Source organism: Manacus candei, unplaced genomic scaffold (genome assembly GCF_025592945.1).
Source record: "Manacus candei isolate 608988 ecotype Guabito, Panama unplaced genomic scaffold, ASM2559294v1 h1tg000043l, whole genome shotgun sequence".
In the NCBI taxonomy this organism is placed as follows: domain Eukaryota; kingdom Metazoa; phylum Chordata; class Aves; order Passeriformes; family Pipridae; genus Manacus; species Manacus candei.
This window is the reverse complement of record NW_026138091.1, coordinates 22,385,933-22,406,512: the sequence shown is the minus strand read 5'-3', so window position 1 is coordinate 22,406,512 and position 20,580 is coordinate 22,385,933. Positions and strand designations below refer to the sequence as shown.

The 20,580-nt window shown below is 34.8% G+C and overlaps 1 protein-coding gene across 5 annotated transcripts in view; it reads right to left on the bottom strand.

Moving 5' to 3' along the window:
* Positions 1 to 20,580, bottom strand: part of BRD1 (bromodomain containing 1) — a 57,400-nt gene that overhangs the window by 25,595 nt on the left and 11,225 nt on the right. For all 5 annotated transcript variants that reach the window (XM_051795935.1, XM_051795936.1, XM_051795938.1 and 2 more), the window contains exons 3-7: positions 13,158 to 13,314; positions 6,547 to 6,678; positions 4,216 to 4,344; positions 2,940 to 3,252; positions 1,925 to 2,185 (exon numbers count right to left, since the gene is read on the bottom strand). In XM_051795935.1, coding sequence (XP_051651895.1) covers positions 1,925 to 2,185; positions 2,940 to 3,252; positions 4,216 to 4,344; positions 6,547 to 6,678; positions 13,158 to 13,314 — 992 coding nt within the window. The remainder of the gene's footprint in view (positions 1 to 1,924; positions 2,186 to 2,939; positions 3,253 to 4,215; positions 4,345 to 6,546; positions 6,679 to 13,157; positions 13,315 to 20,580) is intronic.

The following is a 20,580-nucleotide window of genomic DNA, read 5'->3' as shown; positions in this document are numbered from 1 at the left end:
CGTGACTGTGCTCATGTAATTTGATGGCACACAAGTATCAGAACTGGTAACTAGTATCAGGAAGACAGTGGAATAAAATGTACAGTCAGACAAGCACGTTTAAAGTACCATCAATTAAAAAAGCCTGTAGTTTAGAATGTCCAAGGTGACTGTTCTTTGTGAACAAATTCTGATTTTCTTAAAATTAACTAGAAAATATTCACAAAAAGATTTAAGAACATAAAACCCCTTGAGAAGTCTTTAGCCAATAAAACCTAAATTTCATGGGATTATTCTGGTACCATCATTTTTCACATGATCGGAGACTGAAAACAGAATTGCAAGGGGGGTAATTCACAGCACTTCCAAAGTCAGCTCCTGTACAGATCCTGGGCACAGTATTCTTCTACATTTCTCACATCTTTTTTTGGTAATTTGTTTTCTTTATTCCTCTAAGTACCTTCTATTTGAGAACTGAAATTTGAACTAATTAATATTATTCTTCGCTAGATCAGAACTATAAAAACAATGCAAATCAACCCTAGATCATGCTTTGCATTATGTTTTGTTTAAAAAGCATACTGTAAATACAAGAAAACTGCTACTGTTCACTTTGGACTATTTTTTGGTAAGCTGAAGTGAAAGGCTGTGACATAAAAATGTTAAGTTACAAGCAAAAAAAGTTAGTGTATTCATTAGCTGCCAAAACTACATTCCTAAAGAACTGTATTTAGTACCATCATCACTTGATTAAAAAAACCACCAAATTTTAAAAAAAATAAAAGAGATCATTAAACATTCTGAGAATACTCAAAGCCTCAGAACAAGATAATATGCCAATTCATGGAAGTTTTTTCTATCATTGTTCAAATCTCAAGCAAGTTATATGTTTGGAAAGTGGTCTCTTAGCTATACTAAGAATTAAACACTACACTGCTGTTTGAATGGCAGTTAAGGACAGTCATTTTATTGACTTAACCTTTTAAAAATTTTGATAGCATCAAGCTGCAACAGACAGAGACTATTTATTACCATGCTTCCACTTTCCCTTGAGCTCTTTCCTCCTCCTATTCAATGCACTTATTCAAAATGAAACACATCTCTAACTCTCCCAAAGAAGTTTCATTTTTCAGAGATGACCATGAAACAAACTCAACAGAACTTTTTTTTTGAGAGATAGATTTTCTTGCATCATTTAAAAATGAGGAATAAAGATCTCAGAAATTCATTTGAAAGCTAAAAATGTGAATTATGATGTTCAATTGAAATATGAAGTTAGGTCTTTCTAGTACATTGCTATCATTGAAATCAATGGCAATCAGCCAAGAGTAAATACAGTTCTGAGACAAATGTTTTGAGGAGGAAGAGAACCAAAAGGGGAAGAGCTGGGTAGATATGACTGACTCGATTCTACAACATGAAAAGTATTAAGTCCTATCAATAGTTAGCTTTATTTAAATAAATAAATCCCAAATCTACCCACCCTCCTCCCCAGAGTCTGGAGTAGAGAATAAAAAAGGCTACAAGAGACAGTACAACAGAGTTTTCATTACTATTGACCTAGGCTCACATGATCCCCAATATATATTTTGACATTTAAATGTATTTCCAAAAGTACAAAGACATTTTCCATTCAGGCATTTCCAACTGCGTTTTGTATGACACTGTTTGCACCTTCATTTCTTAACACCCATATTTTTAAAAGCCTTGCTGTAGTGAAAAACAATGGAGGTAAGTTTTTTTTTAAGAAGATCATTCTATTCTTAAAATATTTGTTGGGATTAGGTGGCCATTTGCATATTTAAAATGCATATTTTTAATTTAAAATAAGTATTTAAAATTTAAAATTAATATTCATTTATTAAACCCTTTAATTCACATTATTAAAGCATCTGACTGAAGAGGCTCAGAACAGCACTCGTTTAAATCTGGTTTACAATCTTACCTTCTTCTTCTCCATCCTGTTCTAATGCTGCACTTTCTTCTTCAAAACTTCCAATACCTGATTCTATTTGAGGAGCTTGGTTGTGTTGCTGACTGAGTTTGTTGCGAATAATGCTGATTTCTTTCTTTAACAGCTTTGCTCTTTTGCTCCTTGACCCACTGGATTTCATTGCACAGGTCAGATCAAGTTTTTCTAGCAACTCTCTCAGCTGTTCTTCCAAGGACATATGTGCTCTGTTTGCAGGATTCAGTAACCTATCCACTGAAGTCAAGACATGCACAATTGCAAATGTATTAGTATTTCTCAGAATAATAATACCAACAGGAGGGGAAAAAAAGTAAAATTCACATGCCAAAATAAAAAGATATTGTCAAAAAGCTACTTATAGTTAGAAATGTTGAAATTAATTTCTACTACATATTTACTAGTCTTCTTAATCACCATTTTGCTCAAAAAACCTAAGTAACAGTGCAAAGAATTAAAAGGTCAGAAGAAAGACATAATCCTTCCCACCCTAAAAGGGGAGTTCTTTCTTGTAAATGAGAAGGACAAAATTATGGTTATAAAAGAAATGTGTTAAATATTCTCCATCACTGCCAAAACCTCAGAAAACTGACGTGTATGTCAAAAGAATAAATTTTAAATCCTACTATTACAAACGTGCTCTGTTTTTTAATTGAGTAGGTTATTTAGGAACGTGCTGAAGTTTATGAGCACTTTTCATGGCTTAAAAGCATATACAATCATGTGAAAGAGAGCATTCAGCTTAAAAATCTTTTCCATGTAAGTTGTTAAATTAGGCTCTAACACTGCCAAAATCAGAATCTAGGTAACACTGATTTCTAATGACAGATCTAGTAGAGTAGAAACACTAGAATCTTTCAAGCACTGTTTTTAATAAGGAAGTGGGGAATCTAGTCAGCAAACAGCAACAAACCTAAACACGTGTATGGAATGTACACACCACGTGTAATGAAAAAATTCAACTTTTAAAAATAATCGAAAAACATCTTACCATCTTCCCAAGAGAAAGGCTGGGGTGTCTCAAGTTTAGGCCGTTCAGGTAAGTGCATTCCAGTTTCATTATTGTAACCGATTCCTTCAGCATCTCGCCTAGCTTGCCTGAGAACTACACCTCCTTGATCTCTTAACCGCACTGCAGCTCTATAAAATATTGTATCTTTTGCATTGTATTTCATACAGTTATCTATGATAAGATTGAAGTCGTCTTCAAACTCACTGAGGTTTTTATAGCCTTGAGCATCTAACCGTTTTCTCATGGTAGAGAAATCCATAGGATGTTTAATATGATCCAAATAGTCTGGAACCTTTGAACAAATATTTAAAACACAAATGGGTAAAATTTTCTTATTACAGCCAAAGTAATATTAGTTAACTGATACACATTTTAAACATATTTTGCAACACTTCAATGTAAAAAATTCAAAATGTAGCTCAGAATTGCACATTGTGATATTGCAAATATTTGCATGCCAACAGATGTTTACATATTACAAGATTCCGCACCTTGGGCAACAAGTTTGAGCTTTACTAAGAGATGCTGAAACTGTATGTTTTTAGAATCCTGTGGGTTTATGCACCTCTTCTCCCAGGTAACTAGTGACAGGTCAAGGGGAAATGGCCTCCAGTTGTGCCAGGGGCAGTTGTGGTTGGATATCAGGAAAAATTTCTTCACTGAAAGAGTGGTTAAGCATTGGAACAGGCTCCTCAGGGAAGTGGTGGAGTCACCATCCCTGGAAGTGTTCAAAACAACTGGATGTGGCACTTCACAATATGGTATAGTTTGCATGGTGGTATTAGCTCAAAGGTTGGACTTGATGATCTTGGAGGTCTTTTCCGATCTTAATGATTCTATGATTCTATACAGCATCTGCACACACATCCATTTAATTTATATAGACATATCTACATGTTTTGTACACACATCTACATGTACATATATACATACTCTGTCTAGTTTCACCTGCAAATAAGAACATAGTATCAACATTTCAGTTTTTGATACCCTTAAGAGTTTGCTTCATCAAAATCATCTTATTGCAAAATAGCAACATGTATCGATCATTCCATACAAATATTTCCCAGATACTATTTTGGTATATAAACAATAAAAGGCTTTCATAGCAGTGAACCATAACTCACACAGTAAATTATCAAAATAAAGATTAAAAGGTAACACTGCTTCCAACCCTGCATGCAACGACTCGTTTCTTGGACTTAAGTGCCACCAACCCATATGTAAACATCAGGAAACACAGCTGCAAACACACCTCTTTAAGGTTCACTGGCTGAGCAAATATTCGAGCAGAATCCTTTTCCTGCAGCTGATCCAGAACTGATCGCAGAAGTACAGTGAATGGAGTAAGCCTAAGTTCCATAGCAACCTGCTCAATCTTGACCTAAAGAAGTAACAATTATCCAGTTGAGCATTTTTCATTAATATACTGTATTAAAATTGTTTTGTAGCATAACATATAATACCTCAGATATGAAATAAAATATACATTTAAGTAAATGAGTTCAATATTACTTTCAGTATCATCAGTTGGCATTGTTTGATTTCATTTTTTCCCTTATAAAATCATCAGCTGAAAACCTCTCATTCCTTCAGCTTCCCAGAACTCAAATTTGTATTTTATATATAAGAATTTTGTTCCACTTCTAAATGCATTTCTTTTCCTTGAAAAGATGTTACATAAGAATAACTTCGCAGTTCTCCAACAATGTGAAAATAGAAAGAATTTAATGGTAATATGTTTAAAATTAAATTTTAGTTGTACTGCTATGTTTTAAGTTTAAATAATCTGACGAGCATTTATATGCTACATAAGAGCAAAACAAAGAGTAATTGGAAAGACAGTATTCTGTGTAAATTCCAAGAAAATAATTTAAAAAAACAGAATCAACATCTTCAAATATTTGAACATCCTTCAGAATTTCCAGTGTTTTTACAATATTTCAACTTCTCTGCAGTTTAATTTTGAGGCCATTTAAAGTTACCAGCATTGAATGGTGTTTTTATAAATAAGGACCATCAAAAACCCCCAAGTGCAAACATTTTGCTTTCACAGTTTCCATATAAAATCTTATCTTTTGGCATTATCATTTCCTCTAATCTCTTCTCCTAGTAATGTTAACTCTAGAATACTGTAGGTCTTAAGATGCAGCTTCTTTTTTTGGTGACAGAAGAATAAAAGTGCAACTCCATATAAGCACGTGTACTGGGAAAGCCTGAAGAGATCAAATTTTCTACACTTCTTCAGAAACCAATTGTCTTTCCAAGTCTAACAGAATGGTTTGTTAAATAACTTCTCTACACCAATGCACACAGCATGATCAACAAACAGGAGGAGCTGAAGGCCACTGTGCTGCTAAAGAGCTACAACCTCGTTGCCATTACTGAAACTTGGTGGGACACATCCCATGACTAGAGTGTGACTGTTGATGGCTACAGGCTGTTAAGAAGGGACAAGACAGGAAGACAGGGCAGAGGGGTTGTCCTTTACATCAACAGATGAACAGATTGTGAAGAGCTGTCTGTGAAGAAAAGCAACAAGCAGGTTGAAAGCGCAGACACCGAGGTGACAGAGGAAACCCTGTGCTTGTCCTTTATTTCAGATCGAGGGGAACCTATTGACAAAGGTTTCTTGTTCCAGCTACAGGAGGCATCGTGCTCAAAGGTTCTTGTTCTGATGGGGACTTCAATCACCCTGACATCTGTTGGGGCAACTCCAGGTACCAATACCAGCTGAGGGGTGAACACATCGAGTGCAGCCCTATCGAGAAGGACTTGAGGGTACTGGTGAAATGAAAACCTCAACATGAGCTGGCAGTGTGCACTTGCAGCCCAGAAAGCCAATTGTATCCTGGGCTGAATCAAAAGAATTGTGGCCAGCAGGCTGAGGGAGGTGATTCTGCCCCTCTACTCTGCCCTCCTGGAGTATTTAATCCAGCTCTGGGGTCCCCAGCATAAGAATAGCAGGAAACTGTTGGAGAGAGTCCAGAGGAGAGCCACAGATATGAACAGAGGACTGTAGCTCTCCTTTGAAGAAAAGCTGAGAGAAGTGGGATTGTTCAGCCTGGAGAAGAGAAAGCTCTGGGGAGACCTTACTCCAGTCTCTCAGTACTTCAAGGGAGTTTATAAGAAAGATGAGGACAAACTGATTAGTAGGGCCTGTAGTGACAAGACAAGGGGTAACAATTTTAAACTAAAAGAGGGTAGATTCAGACTAAATATAAAGAGTAATTCTACGAAGCACTGGAACAGGTGGGCCAGAAAGGTGGTAGATGCCTTATTGCTGGGAAAATCAAAGGTTAGGTTGCATGGGGCTTTGAGTAACCTGATCTAATTGAAGATGTCCCTGTTCATTAAAGAGAGGTTGGACTAGATGATCTTAAAGGTCCCTTCCAACCCAAGCCATTCTATGACTCTATGAAAATTTTATATATTTTAAACAGTTTGAGTGCACACATGCACATACGTTCCTTGATCCTACATGAAGATTAAAAGACAGCAGTCCTTCTACTGAAAACTACATGTGAAAATATTGAAATTATTTCCTTCAGAAAAGTTTCACCAAATTAAAAGATGCTCCATTTACCTGTTCTCTTTTTAATTTTTCACGCTTACGTATAAGTTCTATCAACAAACGTGCTCTTTCAAGATCATGGCGCAGCCTCTGCCAGTACTTCAATTTTTCTTTTAAGGCTTGCATTTCTTCGTCATCTTCTCTCTAAAAAAGGAATCAAAAAAGTTTACATGAAATGAAAAATGCGCACCTCTTTTTATAAGATAGTTTTATGCAACTACAGGATGTATGCACATAAAGGGAGAAACTACTGTCTTATAGTTATGGCACTTGATCATAAGCTTCATACTGCAACAAAAGAAAACCTCTGGTCAGGGTATCTTCTAAAGTTTCTCAGGGGTCTATCTGAAAACAAAATCTATAAACTGGAAAGCATTCCTATGGTGACAGCTATTTACATGAGAAGGAGCAATACAGCAAACAGCAACCCACAAAGATAACAAGCTGCAAAATACAATATGGCATTTTCGCATCAAAATTCAAACCAGGAAAACAACATAAGTTTCATCAGAAACTCCAGGCTGGAAGAAACAAATTATTCTTGTGGTCAACACAGTCCACCTCCCCCACATTCAGCAGAATTAGGACACACTTGTAACAGAACGAAATCATTATGGCTTCGGAACAGAGGAGATGAAAAGCTGTTTATCAGATAATATGGTAACTTCAAATGGTACTGCAGATAAATAATGCAGTAATAGAACCTTTCAGAGAATGGATGACAATTTAATTTACACATTTTTAAAAGTAAGTAACGTTTAAACACTTGCAGTATTTAATTTGATTTGTACATACAAATCCCTGAGCATTTCTTGTTAGTCTTTACTATTTTTCATAAGGAAAAGGGAGGATATTGGAAAACTCTCAGAGAATTCAAATGGTATTGATAATTCTCCAGATATGAGGACGTAAAGAAACAGAAGTCCTGATATCAGTACCAAGTACACAAAAGAAACATCTGCTTTGGGAAATTATTATTATTACATTTTAAAAATGAGTATTTAATAAAAGAGTCTCTGAAAGACATCAAAAACCTTGTATGCTTGTTGGTAACTTGTATAATGCAACACACTTGATAAGTAATCTTTGTGGGGAAAATTTAAAAGCTAAAATGAAAACAGTAAATTCCATAAGTTATAAAAAAGTAGAAGACAGAGGAATAAAGAAAAGTGACTAAACAGATGAACAATAAATAATATTACAAATTATTACACTAAAAGCAATAACCTCCTTAAGGAAAGACAATTTAGAAGTACCATAGGTCCTCTAAAGAAACCTTGTGCAATTTTTCAGACCGAAGGCTCAAAAAACAGAATTGCAAAAAATGGCAGCTTAAAACCATTATCTAATATATTTAGCAACATTCTGATTCTATCATCTGCATCATATTTTATTGCTTTATATACTTTGTAAAAGTAAAGACAAGTACACATGAAAGCTACAAAATTAGTTTTATTCAAATCTCTGACTTCACTGAAGTTGAAAATCCTTAACTATCAACTATCTCTGCATTAGAATATAGCAATCTGAAAACAACTGTTTGTTCCTCTTTTCAGTAAGAAAAAAAACTAAACCCAAAAAAAACAACAAAAAAATCCCACAACACACAAAAAAACCCCAACCTAAAAATACGAGTTAGAAACTTCTAGTTCCCTTTCCCAATGACTATTACAACTGAAAGTTATCATTTCTTTCAAGGACTTAAATCTTGATGTAGACATAATAATTTAACTGGTTGGGGTCAGAATAGTTCAAAGTAAACTCTGACAGAAAAAAAAAATTAATATGCACATTTTCAATTCCTTAAAGTTCTCAGAGACTCATTGAAAAAGCAAGTTCTACACTGCCACTAATTGCTGTTCTCTTCCATCCCTTCGTGTCCCAGTACAGATCCCACATGTGGAAAAGCAACTAAACTCCTAACTGACATAGTTATACTATTTTTTCAGTTCTACCATTTTACAGGACCAAAATGAAGTTGTGGTGATGGCCAGAAGTGGACGGCTTGTCTTCCCTTTGCTTGCAAACATTCAGAGTCGCTCTTTTTCCCTATATAACTACACAATTTATGGAACTGGGCAACTGAGCCTGCTGAAAGCTCAGTCCAGAAAACCGTACTAGTTTTAGAGTGGGTCAAGAAATTTAAATACAGCAAGAAAAAAACGTTACAGCAGGTCTTAGGGTAGTTCATTTGACACAAGTATTTGGCTAAACCTCAAGGTACAGCTGCACTCAAAAAAAAAAAAAAAATTCTTGTACTTGAATCAGTTGTTTGATCAACTTCATTCCATAAAATAGACACATCCACCTAAATCTGAAGATGTGACATAAAGTATCAAGAGTACTCTGTTTGCCTTTTTTTAGTGCACACATTCATTCCTCTCCTGAATGCCATTCTGGCTTGGGGATTAATAGCAAGCCTCCAATTTTTTGACATTTCTATGCAAAGTTATGTTGGCAGACTGTTTATAATAGCTAAGATCACCCTCCTTTGCCCTAAGCTATTTATTATCTGACATACAACATACACCTTAATTAAATTAAAAGATCCAGGTAAGTTGAAAAGAGCACTGGTTTTCAACACCCAGCCAGTAAAAACTTAAGATAGAAATAGTTTCTCTCAAAACTTTTAGCTTTCTGACACGGAAAGTTTCCAATAACTTTCTGGTAAAGAGTTCATCTTCTTCCAAGTCTTTCTTCCCATAACTGTCCTGAAAGCCAGGAAGTTTCATCTGGCTAATGACACAAGAAAAATTTATAAAGAAACTCTCGTTCAGAGAAGGATTCTTAATCAGGAACTGTACTGATAGGACAAGGAATACTGAGTTCAAACTGAAAGAAGAGAAATTTAAGTCAGATATTAAGAAGAAATTCTTTAATGTGGGGGTAGGGAGGCACTGGAACAGGTTGCCCAGAAAGCCTGTGGATATCCCACCCCTGGCAGTTTTCAAGGCCAGTTTGGATGGGGCATTGAGCAACCTTCTAGAGAAAGGTTTCCTTGCCCATGGCAGGGGAGTTGGAGTTAGGATCTTTAGGGTCCTTCCCAACCTATTCTTTGATTCTATGATTTTCTGATGGACTTAGTTCTTGCTGAACATAGTATTATCTAGCAAAGCTAATACTTAAACATTTATTAATACTGAGGGAAAAGGGAAACACTTTTAAGTCTACACACAGAACACGCATCAAGTGAGAAATGATCTCACCAGGAATATGCTACGAGTCTCCCTGCATACTATCAGGAGTACTGTAGCAACACATCCCTCCTTATTCTGGATGTCAATACACCAGAACAGCCTCACTCCTTACAGAGACTGTAACTTAATATAAGCCAAAGAAAAATAGAATTACAGTGATGAAACTGGACCTTGAGCAATACAATTAGTTCTATTAAGACCCTCTGCTGGCACTTGTATGCCAATCAGTCAAAAACATCTAATTGGTTGCAACTTGTGTTTTTACTGAAATCTTCAGTGCAGGTATGGTCTTAACTCACCAGCACCTTCTACTTTATTTCTCCTAATTTCACCTTTCAACCAACCTCATTACAGCAGCAACAGGTTTCTACACTTAAATTTCATGCCTTATTTTTATTTGAGCATTTTTTCAGTACAAAAAAAAAGCTAAAACAGTGAGGACATAAATTTATTAGGAGTATTCCAATACATTTCCTGAATTTCTAGGTGGAGAGAGAAGTGACAGTATAAAACATTCTCTCAGAAAATGTGCAGTTCCTGCACATGGTGAGGCAGTGTATATACACCAAGACCTTCTCTCCTGGTTTAGAACTCTTAGTTGATATAAACATCACCTTCAAAAGCATATCAGAGCACTGAGCTCTGGAACACATTTATTTGGAAGTAAATATAAATCACAAAAGCCTCTCCCTTCGTCAAATTTGTTCTAGTAAACAAAGAGAAGGGATCAAACCCCCATTCCACCAGGCCTCTTGAAACCATTTTCAGGGTTTTGGTTCCTCATAAAATTTCTTTTCAGTTTAAATAACAATTAAAAAAAATCTGCTCTGCATCTATATTACATCAGTGTTTATGTTTCTTTAATTGACTGAAAATCTATTTAGGTTTCTTGATATTCTGACCTCTCACATAAAATAAAAATAATTTTCCCATCTGGATTGAAATAAACAAAACAATCATCTCTATCTCAAAAATTCTGAGGTGCTCTCACAACTGTTTATTAAGGTCTTGATTATAATTTGGTTTATACTTAGGAGTAACAAAGATGATTAATGCACTAAATGTTTTGCAGTTATGACTGCTTTAATAAATACATATTGAAGGTGCTATGGAGAAGACACAATGTCATACACAGGACACTTGCTACTCACTGAAAAGCACTACCTACACATTTTTCATCAACAGAATCATTTGACATTTAGCTCAGCTTGAAACTTTCTTCTTCCTTTTCAAAAGAATAGCCTCAGACGTGCCCCAATTTTTAACAGACCAACAGAAATGGTTTCTAATTTATTTAGAAAATATTTTCATTATTTCCTTACTTAAGAATCATTCTAAATTTAGAAAAGAAAATAAAGAAATAGTGTTTGCCCCGAAGTGTAAACAGGCAATGGAATTTTAAACAGGTCCTATGTAAGGTCTATTTTAGTTTAATCAAACATCAACTACAATAATCGTTTTATTGTGGTAGTGACTATTTAAATATTTAGAAATGTTGCAGACAGCTGCATGTCATCTCAGTATAAAACGTACTTAACAAAGACCAACTAGCATGTCTTATTTTTTCAGACAATAACAATGGTCTAGTTCTATACTGCCACAACAGCCCTACATTTCTGTGCTTGACTTTACTACTTTTAGGAACTCGAGTTCATTTAAAAAGAAGTTTATTTTCTGAATAAATGAATTTCAACTATTATTAGGTAACTGCCAGGTTCCACTCTTCAGAACAGTACTTTCTCGTGCAGAAGTAAAAGACTAATCAAAGATTAAAAGTAGAATATAAAATTATTTTACAGAAATTACAACCCAAAAAATAGTATCAAAATGGAGCAATACAGAAGCAATGAAAAAAGATAAACAAGTAGTCAACTTATATTCAAAGTTAATTCCACCTAAAAGGAATACAGTTAAATAGAATTTGAGAATCCCAGCTATGAGGAAAGGCTGAGAGAGCCCTGACTGTTTAGCCTGGAGGAGAAAAGGCTCAGGGGGGTAGAAATCTCACCAATGCACAAAAATACCTGTAGGGAAGATGGAGCCAGGTTCCTTTCAGTGATGCCCAGTGACAGTACAAGAGGCAATGGGTACAAAGTGAGAATGGACATCAGAAACACTGCTTAAACATTGTGGTTTTTTTTTTTAAACTGTGAAGGTGACCAAGCACTGGCACAGGCTGTCCAGGGAGATTGTGGAGTTTCCACCCTTAAGAGATATTCAAAAGCCAGGAGCACGTGGTGCTGGGCAACCTGTTCTAAGTGGCCCTGCTTAGAAGGAGGTTGTACCAGACGACTTCCAGAGGTCCTTTTTAACCTCATTTGTTCTAGGAATTATTAATTAGCTTTTCACATGAAAAGCTAAAAAAAATACATACACACAAACGTGACTGATCAAATAATCAAATAATCAGGAAGCAGTGTTGACCGTGGTATTTTTATGACATCAATAATGACTTAATCAGCAAATAGAAATACAATTCTAACAAAAATAACAGTTCAGCTTTAAAGGGAGGGAAATCTCAATTTAATACAAGCAAATTATTATAAAATTAATTTTTAAGTTTTAGAGGCTATTCTACAAGAACAACACTCAGAGAATGGAAAGAACGCAGCCAACTACATATTCCGTTCAGTTACAAAAAGGTAACTGGGATGCTCCATAACATGATGCATCAGCATTTCAAGGTCTACACACACGGACCTATATACACAATTCAGGAGTCTTAATTACTTTTTAAGCTACCCTGAGACTTGAAACCAAAACAATAGAATATTTGGAGTCACTGCTTTGATGTTTTTCAGCACTTGACTGGTAAGTGTGTACAAGTTTATAACCAATCCAGACATATTGTAGCTAGGATGGGTCTTATTGGAACAATGTATCAGCATACATTTATGCTTGTCTACAATCTCACAATTGTGTCAAAGGTGAAACTAAAAGTTGAAATATGTCTTTGAAATTCATCAGCAACTTGCCCTTTGTTCTCTTATTACTGAATACAGTGGGCAATAAGGATCTGAATTTGAAAACTGTAAACTAGCTGTCTAACCCTTTACCTGTTTTTTTCAAGTGTCAAACATGACATATGCATTGCACCTTTTGATGAATTTAATATAACTTTTTTTCTTATCTAACTCATAGCACATTGAGTAATGAGTTACAGAAAACCACAACACTAGTGAAAACATAATGATATTATGACAGTTGTGATGACAGTATTTTTGTGAAACATTTAAGCAAAACAAAAGAAAAATCCACACGATTTTTTTTAATATGTCACAAATTAAAAAGTATTAGATAATTCCCAACTGCCAATATAGGTAATATCACTTCAGAATAAGGTAAATAATTTGCTCAGTCCTGAGTAAGAGAAAGTTTTTACTTCCTAGTAATTTTTTACTCATAAGTAAAAAGTATGTCACGTACCTGTTGTGTGTTTCTTTGTGACTGTAAACTGGACTGCAGCCTTCTCAACAGTGGAACACCATTCCTAGACAGTCTTTTAAGCAACCAGTAACTGTGCACTCGTTCAACAAAATGCTTCTTTCGCTGAATGGCCACCTGATTCATAATCTTATTTAATCTAAAACATGGAAAAACTGATATTGTATTTTTCACAGCAAAGCATAAAACATATTTGTCTATACATCAAGTATAGAAGTTAAACATCAAATATATAAAAACTGTAAAACCAGAAGTAATCACAATGTTACTAATTTCTTTCAATAACATCCCTTCCAGCACAATTATTTCTGAGCAGTAAACCACAATCAAATACATCTGCTTGACACCGTAGTTTTTACCAAATATATTAGGGTACTTTATAAAGCCAATGGGAATCAATTTTTTCATGATCATTATTTGAAGATCAATCCCAGATTAGGGCTGAGAATAAAACTTTATATACATTTCAGAATAATTTTCCTATTGAAAATAAAATCAGAAATAAAGCTCTAAATCACTATAAAAGTCTTCAGATCATTTGTTGCCATCTACACAAAGAATTAGTAGTTTATTTTAAAGACATATGTCTTCAAACTGTTTACATAAAAACATGCAGCAAAAGGCTTGTATTACTCATCTATTAATATCAATTTTTTGACAAATAAACAGAACAGAAAATGTAAAACACAAGAACAGTTATTATTTTACCCCACACATACAATGAAAACAGCACACAGAAAAGACACAAGTGAGGACGATAGTTAAGCAAACTATCAAGATCAATCAATATTTTCTCCAAGTTTCTTTTTAACAAATGCAAATACTGTTTGCATATACTCATTTACAAATACTCTAGGAGAGTGCTATATGAACATCACACACAACAATACTGACTCTTATTTTTCAAATAATGACATGTTAGAATGTCCAAGTATCACACATGACACTGGCCTCTCAAAATAAACATTAAAAAAAAAAGTTTATCTGAAACAGATCTTCACCCCTCTGTGCCTACAGTATCTTAAAATCACAGCCAAAAAAAATTAAAAAATGTTAGTGGTTATGTATGATAATTCAGGTATTTGTTACCAATGGTAGCCCTTGCAAAATTAACAGGAGACGCCCCAAGGCACCAATCATCTTTACTGTTAGAGAGATTGTTCATTCATTTGGGGGCAAGGGTGAGTTGGAGAGAGAGCTGATGTAAAACAGTTACAGAAAAGATAATAACAATAAAATCTGTTAATTCTTCACTCAGTATATTACTACCCACAGCAAAACTCTACAATCAGTAGTAGAGGAATTATCAGGTATCACATACTAGTATTTTGCTGCTTTTTCCCTTTTAATATTAGGAATAAAACAGTTTTGCAGGTAAGGATGAAAGTAAAGTAGTCAAATACCTAAACAAAATGTCAAGTTGTAAGTAAACCTTGGGTAAAATGATTTTTAAGAATGTCTGGGAAACTTAAATATTTTTCAGACAAACAGACAAGTGAGTCTACCCTGAGTTCACCAGAAGTCATCCATCCCTGGTGGGTTTTTGTGAGCTGTGCAGAAGATAAGGTGCAATAGGTCTACTCAGTGCTACACTAACTGTGGCTACAGAGCTTTCAGTCATCACTGGGTAAAAGCAGAACGAACAGAGGTTTTCCTCAGAATGCAATGTCATTGCGTCTTTCGGTTCCTCTGTGACATTGTTTTTTCAATTAATAACTATGCCAGTTAGGCAGTCTTAAAATTAATTTTAGTTTAAAGCTTAGAAAGCCTGCAGATGGACTTCAGACTGTCTTGTAAGTCTTTCACTGGAGGGCAGATACAGGCTCCAAAAAGATTTACTCAATGCAGAACAGATGTGACCATATTAAACTTCAAACGACCTAATTACAATTAATTACGGAATGCAATCAAAATCAAGTAATTACTTTCACATCTCTTGGAAACAGTAAAACCTACTGAACCAAGTCAAAAAAAGCACAGCCAAATACAAACTGATTTGGAAAGATCAGAGAATCATAACATGAAGAAAAGTGCCTTGGCTTCATGCCCATCTGATGTGGCAAGACTAAGCAAACATCTTTCACTACAGCTTTAAGTACATTTGCCCATTCACATAATGAACTGATCTATTCATAGATAAGTATAATAGTAAAGTGCTAAAATAAGCATAAGAAAGATGTTCACAGCAGATACTCTCCCAATTTGAAAATTACAAATAAACAGAAGGTAATTCGGAGTGCAGAAACTACTTAAGAAGGTGTTAGAAACTACTCCTCTCTGCCTTCCCTCCAAATAAAACCAAATAATGGCTGTTCTTATTCCATTTAGACACCACACACAGATAGTGGAAACATACTTCTCAAAATAGAGGTCTGAGACACTTCACATGGCAGGTATCTACAGACCCTCTACACTATGAACTTACTGACGTAATGAGGAAGTTACATCTGCTGTTAGACCCTAACAATCAGTAACTGTATCACAGTTTTTCAATCATATTTTTGCTTAATTTGGTACTTCCAAGTAGACTTTAACTGTCCCAAAGGCTTTAAATTATGACACACAATACAGCTGTTTAGGCGAAATGAAACACCACTGCTGTAGAACCCTAGAAGCAGCACACCCTGGGTACTGAGTTGGAAGCTCCTACCCCTAACAGAGTTTGCTGCACATTTCGCTTCCTTTTTTTTTTTTTCCCTGTAACAAATTACTGAAGAGCAGGTAAGGGAGAGCTGTTTGAAGACTTTATCATTTTGCAATCCAGGATGTGGCTTGCACAGGACAGGATTAATTGCTACACTATGCTGACAAATCCCCCATGCAGAGGCAAGGTTTATAGAACTTAAGGCACCTCTGAAAACTACACAAAACACCTCAGCAAAGTAATTTTTTTTCTAAGGTATCCATCTGCCCTTGAACCTTTCCCCAGTATGAGCACATCAGCAGAGAACAGCTTTCTGTATTGTTTTAATTTCTAATGGCAAGTCAAGTATACCAAAAGTACTGGGAGAAAAACATTGTAATTTTCCCTCACCTTACCAGTGATTTAAAATGAAGTACATTGATACAGAAATTATAAAATTCTTTAAAAGGTGCCTGTGTTCCCATGAAATTCAGTAACTGCTGCTCTATAACTGGTTTTCATAAAAGAAGTTTTAGGTTTCAAGCTGATGACCACTGCAGCCTTTCGATGTTTTGGCAGTAACAGTCATACCCACTCTTCTTTTCCTTTTTTTAGAGCTACATACCAAAACTACACAGGTGTCAACACATTTTTCAGAACTGTTTTATTCATGCCACAGCCAACTGAGAAAGCCAGTATTACTTCCCTTCCCCAGCCCTGCCTGTATCCGACTGTAAAACACTGGTGTGCACTACAAACGTGGTCTGGGGATATTGTACAATTCCCTGCTTGTCTTTAAACAGGGAAAGGTCTTTTTTCAACTGAACCTTTCAAATAATGCCTACAGTCTCCTGTTCACATGGAGACATTCAATGGATAATCTACCCTGTAAAGGGGTGATATACTTAATGCACTGGTCAATGCATTGAAAGAGCTGAATGTGTTACTCAGTTCTTGTTTCTTCACCTTTTATACAAATGCATAGAATAATTTTTGTCAGTGTAAGAGATGTGCTTTTCTCACATCACCAATCTCACAGCTTTATTCTTCAACTCATGACTACCTTCCTCTCCCAGTTTCAGTTATATGTCCCTGGGGCAACTATGGCAAAAGGTTTACAGGGAAAATGAAACCAGTATTTTGGTAACTAAAAATGTGGTAGTTTAACTTAAGAAAGCCAATGAAAGATAATCAGCCACCTTTCTATTAATCATCCCTAACCACTCCACAGACCATACATGTTTTTGGTTTGTTTTTTTTTTTTTTTTTATTTTTGGGGTTTTTTTTTAACCCCACAGTTACTGTGTTAGTATCAAAATACATGAAGATTTTTGCAACAAACGTGGGTAGAGCCCTTCCCAAATCTTTGTTCGCGAAGCCCAGCCATGATGATGACATGAAGATTTCTATAACATCTCTCCATTCTTTGGTTTTTGAAACATAAATTGGAGGGAACGTTTCCTTGAGCAACTATGTGATTTTGACAGCATTACTATAGTAATTCAAGCACAAGGAACTTAATAGGAAAATCTGTATAAATTGGACACCTACACTAAGATCAAATACCCATTAAAACCAATTTTTAAATGTGAACTAAACCTTATATTGTAATTACAGTACTTGTCTTGAGCCTCCAGTTCCATCTGTTTGTTATTTTTCATCTTCCTTTATCCAGCACAGTAGTATTAAACATACATGCAAGACACCAAAACTGTATAATACTCTTACATTTCATTCAATATCACGAAAATACCCACGTCTCTTGACCTACGGTAATACCTATAAACAATCCAATTATGTTCTACTTAACTGAGCAAATAAAATAACCCTATTTTCCCAAACAAAGATTGCAGATACATTTCCAAAACCCGGTAGAACAAATTGTAAAAAAAAAAAAACAAACTAAATTGAACAGATTTCAACAAAGTAAACTAAGTTTCCAGAACACTTGAATTTTCAAGCCTTGCTCAGCAAAGTTCCACAAATATCAAGACTCAGAGGAAGTAGGAAAGACACAAAAATTACCTATGAACAATAATAGTAATTCCAATGACACGTAGTAGAAAAACAGAATAACAAGCTATGGAAGCATTTATTTGGGAAACTGGAATTACTTCTGGAGCCTTACCAACTATTCCTCCAAGCTCCAGCTTCTGAAGATCAGAAAGCCTGCTTGGACAGATGAAACTCTCCCTACTCTTCCCATGGAAAATCTTTGGCAGTAGCTGCCAAACTCACCTTTTAATATACTATTTTTTTCTTTTAAACAGTGAAGACATACAGTTTTGTTATCCCATCTCTCAATAAAAAATAAAACTACATCAACTTAAAAATAAAAAAAACCCAAACAAACTGTTCTGATCAACTTTAAAGACAACACATATAAATGAATAACTATGTAAAAATCAGAATCCATTTGCATGTTTTTATTTCCTTTTGAAAAAGGATAACACTCCTTTTGTACTGAGTAGAAGTCAGCTATGTACCCAGAGTACATATCAACTCCTGAAAAGACATTTCATTTAAACTTCTGGGCAATGCAAGTCTGCGGAATTCCCACGTAAAAAATACACACTTTCCTAATTATAACTACTTTCCAGATTTTATTCCTTTTTGTCTGTATATTTTAAAACTCTAGCTATTGATTTTGCCTTTTTGTGCTAGGCTAAGTAAGAGTCCAACATTTTATCCACTGATACATCTTCTGAAGCCTGAAAGTCCCTCCAGGCTGCTATTCTTTATTCCACATTTACTAGTATTTAAATAGTATTTGACTTTGAGTGAGCATGTAGGAAGCACTTTCTCTTGCTTCACATGACTGTGAAATATTTATGTTTTTTTCTTGAGCAAACAGCTTTTAAAATTTTGTTTGGACAGGAAAAGTAGAACACTGAAGAGGGAAGAAAATGCTGTGTTATTTCAGTCAAATCTCTGTTAGTTATAACAGGCTACCTTATTTCTATTCTAATAATTACATTTGTGATGTTCCAAATCTTTGGATAAGGGAAAAAACCCAAAACAATAACAAACAAACAACAACAAAAATATCCAAACCAAAAACCATGCAAAAACCCCCAACCCCATCACACTGGAAAACCTCTTCTCAGAAAAATCACATGCATAATTTACTTCTGTCACTTCCTATACATCTATAATGACTTTTCCTTAAAATTACTCAGAATATTTCCCTTTCCTTCTTTTTTTTTGTAGCAATCATAACCAGAATGATTCTGAAATCTAATATCAAAATGCTAAATTCACATCAGATGTATTAACTAAAAATCACCTTCTGATCTGTAATAAAAGAAAACTCAGTATTTATCTATTAATTTTTGTGCACTCTGTAACTTGACCATTGAAAAAAAAAAACTGCCAGGAGACAGTTCTTCAGACGATACATTCTGAAAATTATGTTTTTGTATAGCACAAGACACAATTCCCTTTAACTGACACCAAAAAAAAAAAGTCTAATATAAGTTCACACAACTGGTGAAACTCAGAAGTTCTGAAAAATAAAATCACTCAAATCTTATCTTTGTAAATGCATTATCACATATATAATCATTGCAGACCAAACCTCTAGAATACTAATGATGTGCCTTACAGAACTAATGTATTAATCTGTTTTAAGTTTCTTTGCCCTGTACATGGAAAATAAAGAGAAGAACAAAAAAAATTATATGTACAGCATATTCCTATATCTATTTTATAAAAAGGCCATATTTAAATGAGACAGCATTGGATTTTTTTTTTTTGTGGGGGGGAGAGGAATCACCCCTCAGACATCAACCACGTGACTTTTAATATCAGATATATACTATTATTTTTACTCCAAATCAAGATCTACTTTTACAACTCACTAAATAAATCACACTTTTTCAAGTATATTAATTAATCCTTATTTAATAAGCCAACCAGAGTCAAGACAAACTAGCTTCAAAATAAATACAATGCCACTGAGGCAAAATTACTGAACACCACAGTAGCTCTTTTCTTGATTTAGGGAATATTATTTTTTTTTTAAGCAAAGAGATCAAGATGACATCAGCAGTAGTTTCTACATGTAAAACAAAAGTTTCAAAGTCAAACAATCTGACAAGAAAGATAAGTGGATTATAACTGCGAGCATCCCTTCCCACTTCATCCAGGTGATTCTATCACCTAAGTATTAGGTACACCTAAGTATTAGGTACAGTCACACATCATGCACCCCTGGAATTAAAATAAGTGTTTTCATATGGTTTTGTGAATGTATACATACATGTAAAGTCAAGGACAAACAGCTAACAGACATTAATCTGGATTTATTCAGCTTCCAATTTCTTTGCAGTGCTGGCTCTAGTAGTATTTTTCAATGGCTTTTTTATGTTGAATTTTAAGCAGAATTTCTTATTCTTTTCCTCTACTTGAAAACTTTCTGAATGTATAAAAAACCCCAAAACACAGTACCCAAAAAACATTTAAAAGATCCCCAAAAGAATCCACAAGCCACAAATATGATTATGAAGCATCATCGGTGAATGCAGACTAACAGTGTCCCAAAGACTTTGTAAATGTTCCTTTTGCCTTATATTGCCTTTCATCAGTTTCTGTTTATTTTTTTTTTTTTGGTCCCTACTTCATTTTAGAGACAGTCAAGATTCCTCTGTTGATGTAGTAAGATTACATTTAATTACTTGGTGAGAAAGTTCAGGATAGCTCAACTAGATAAATTATAAACCAAAAGAAAATACTGATTCTGCCTCGAAACACACAGTGACAGAAATCCAGTTTTACTACCAG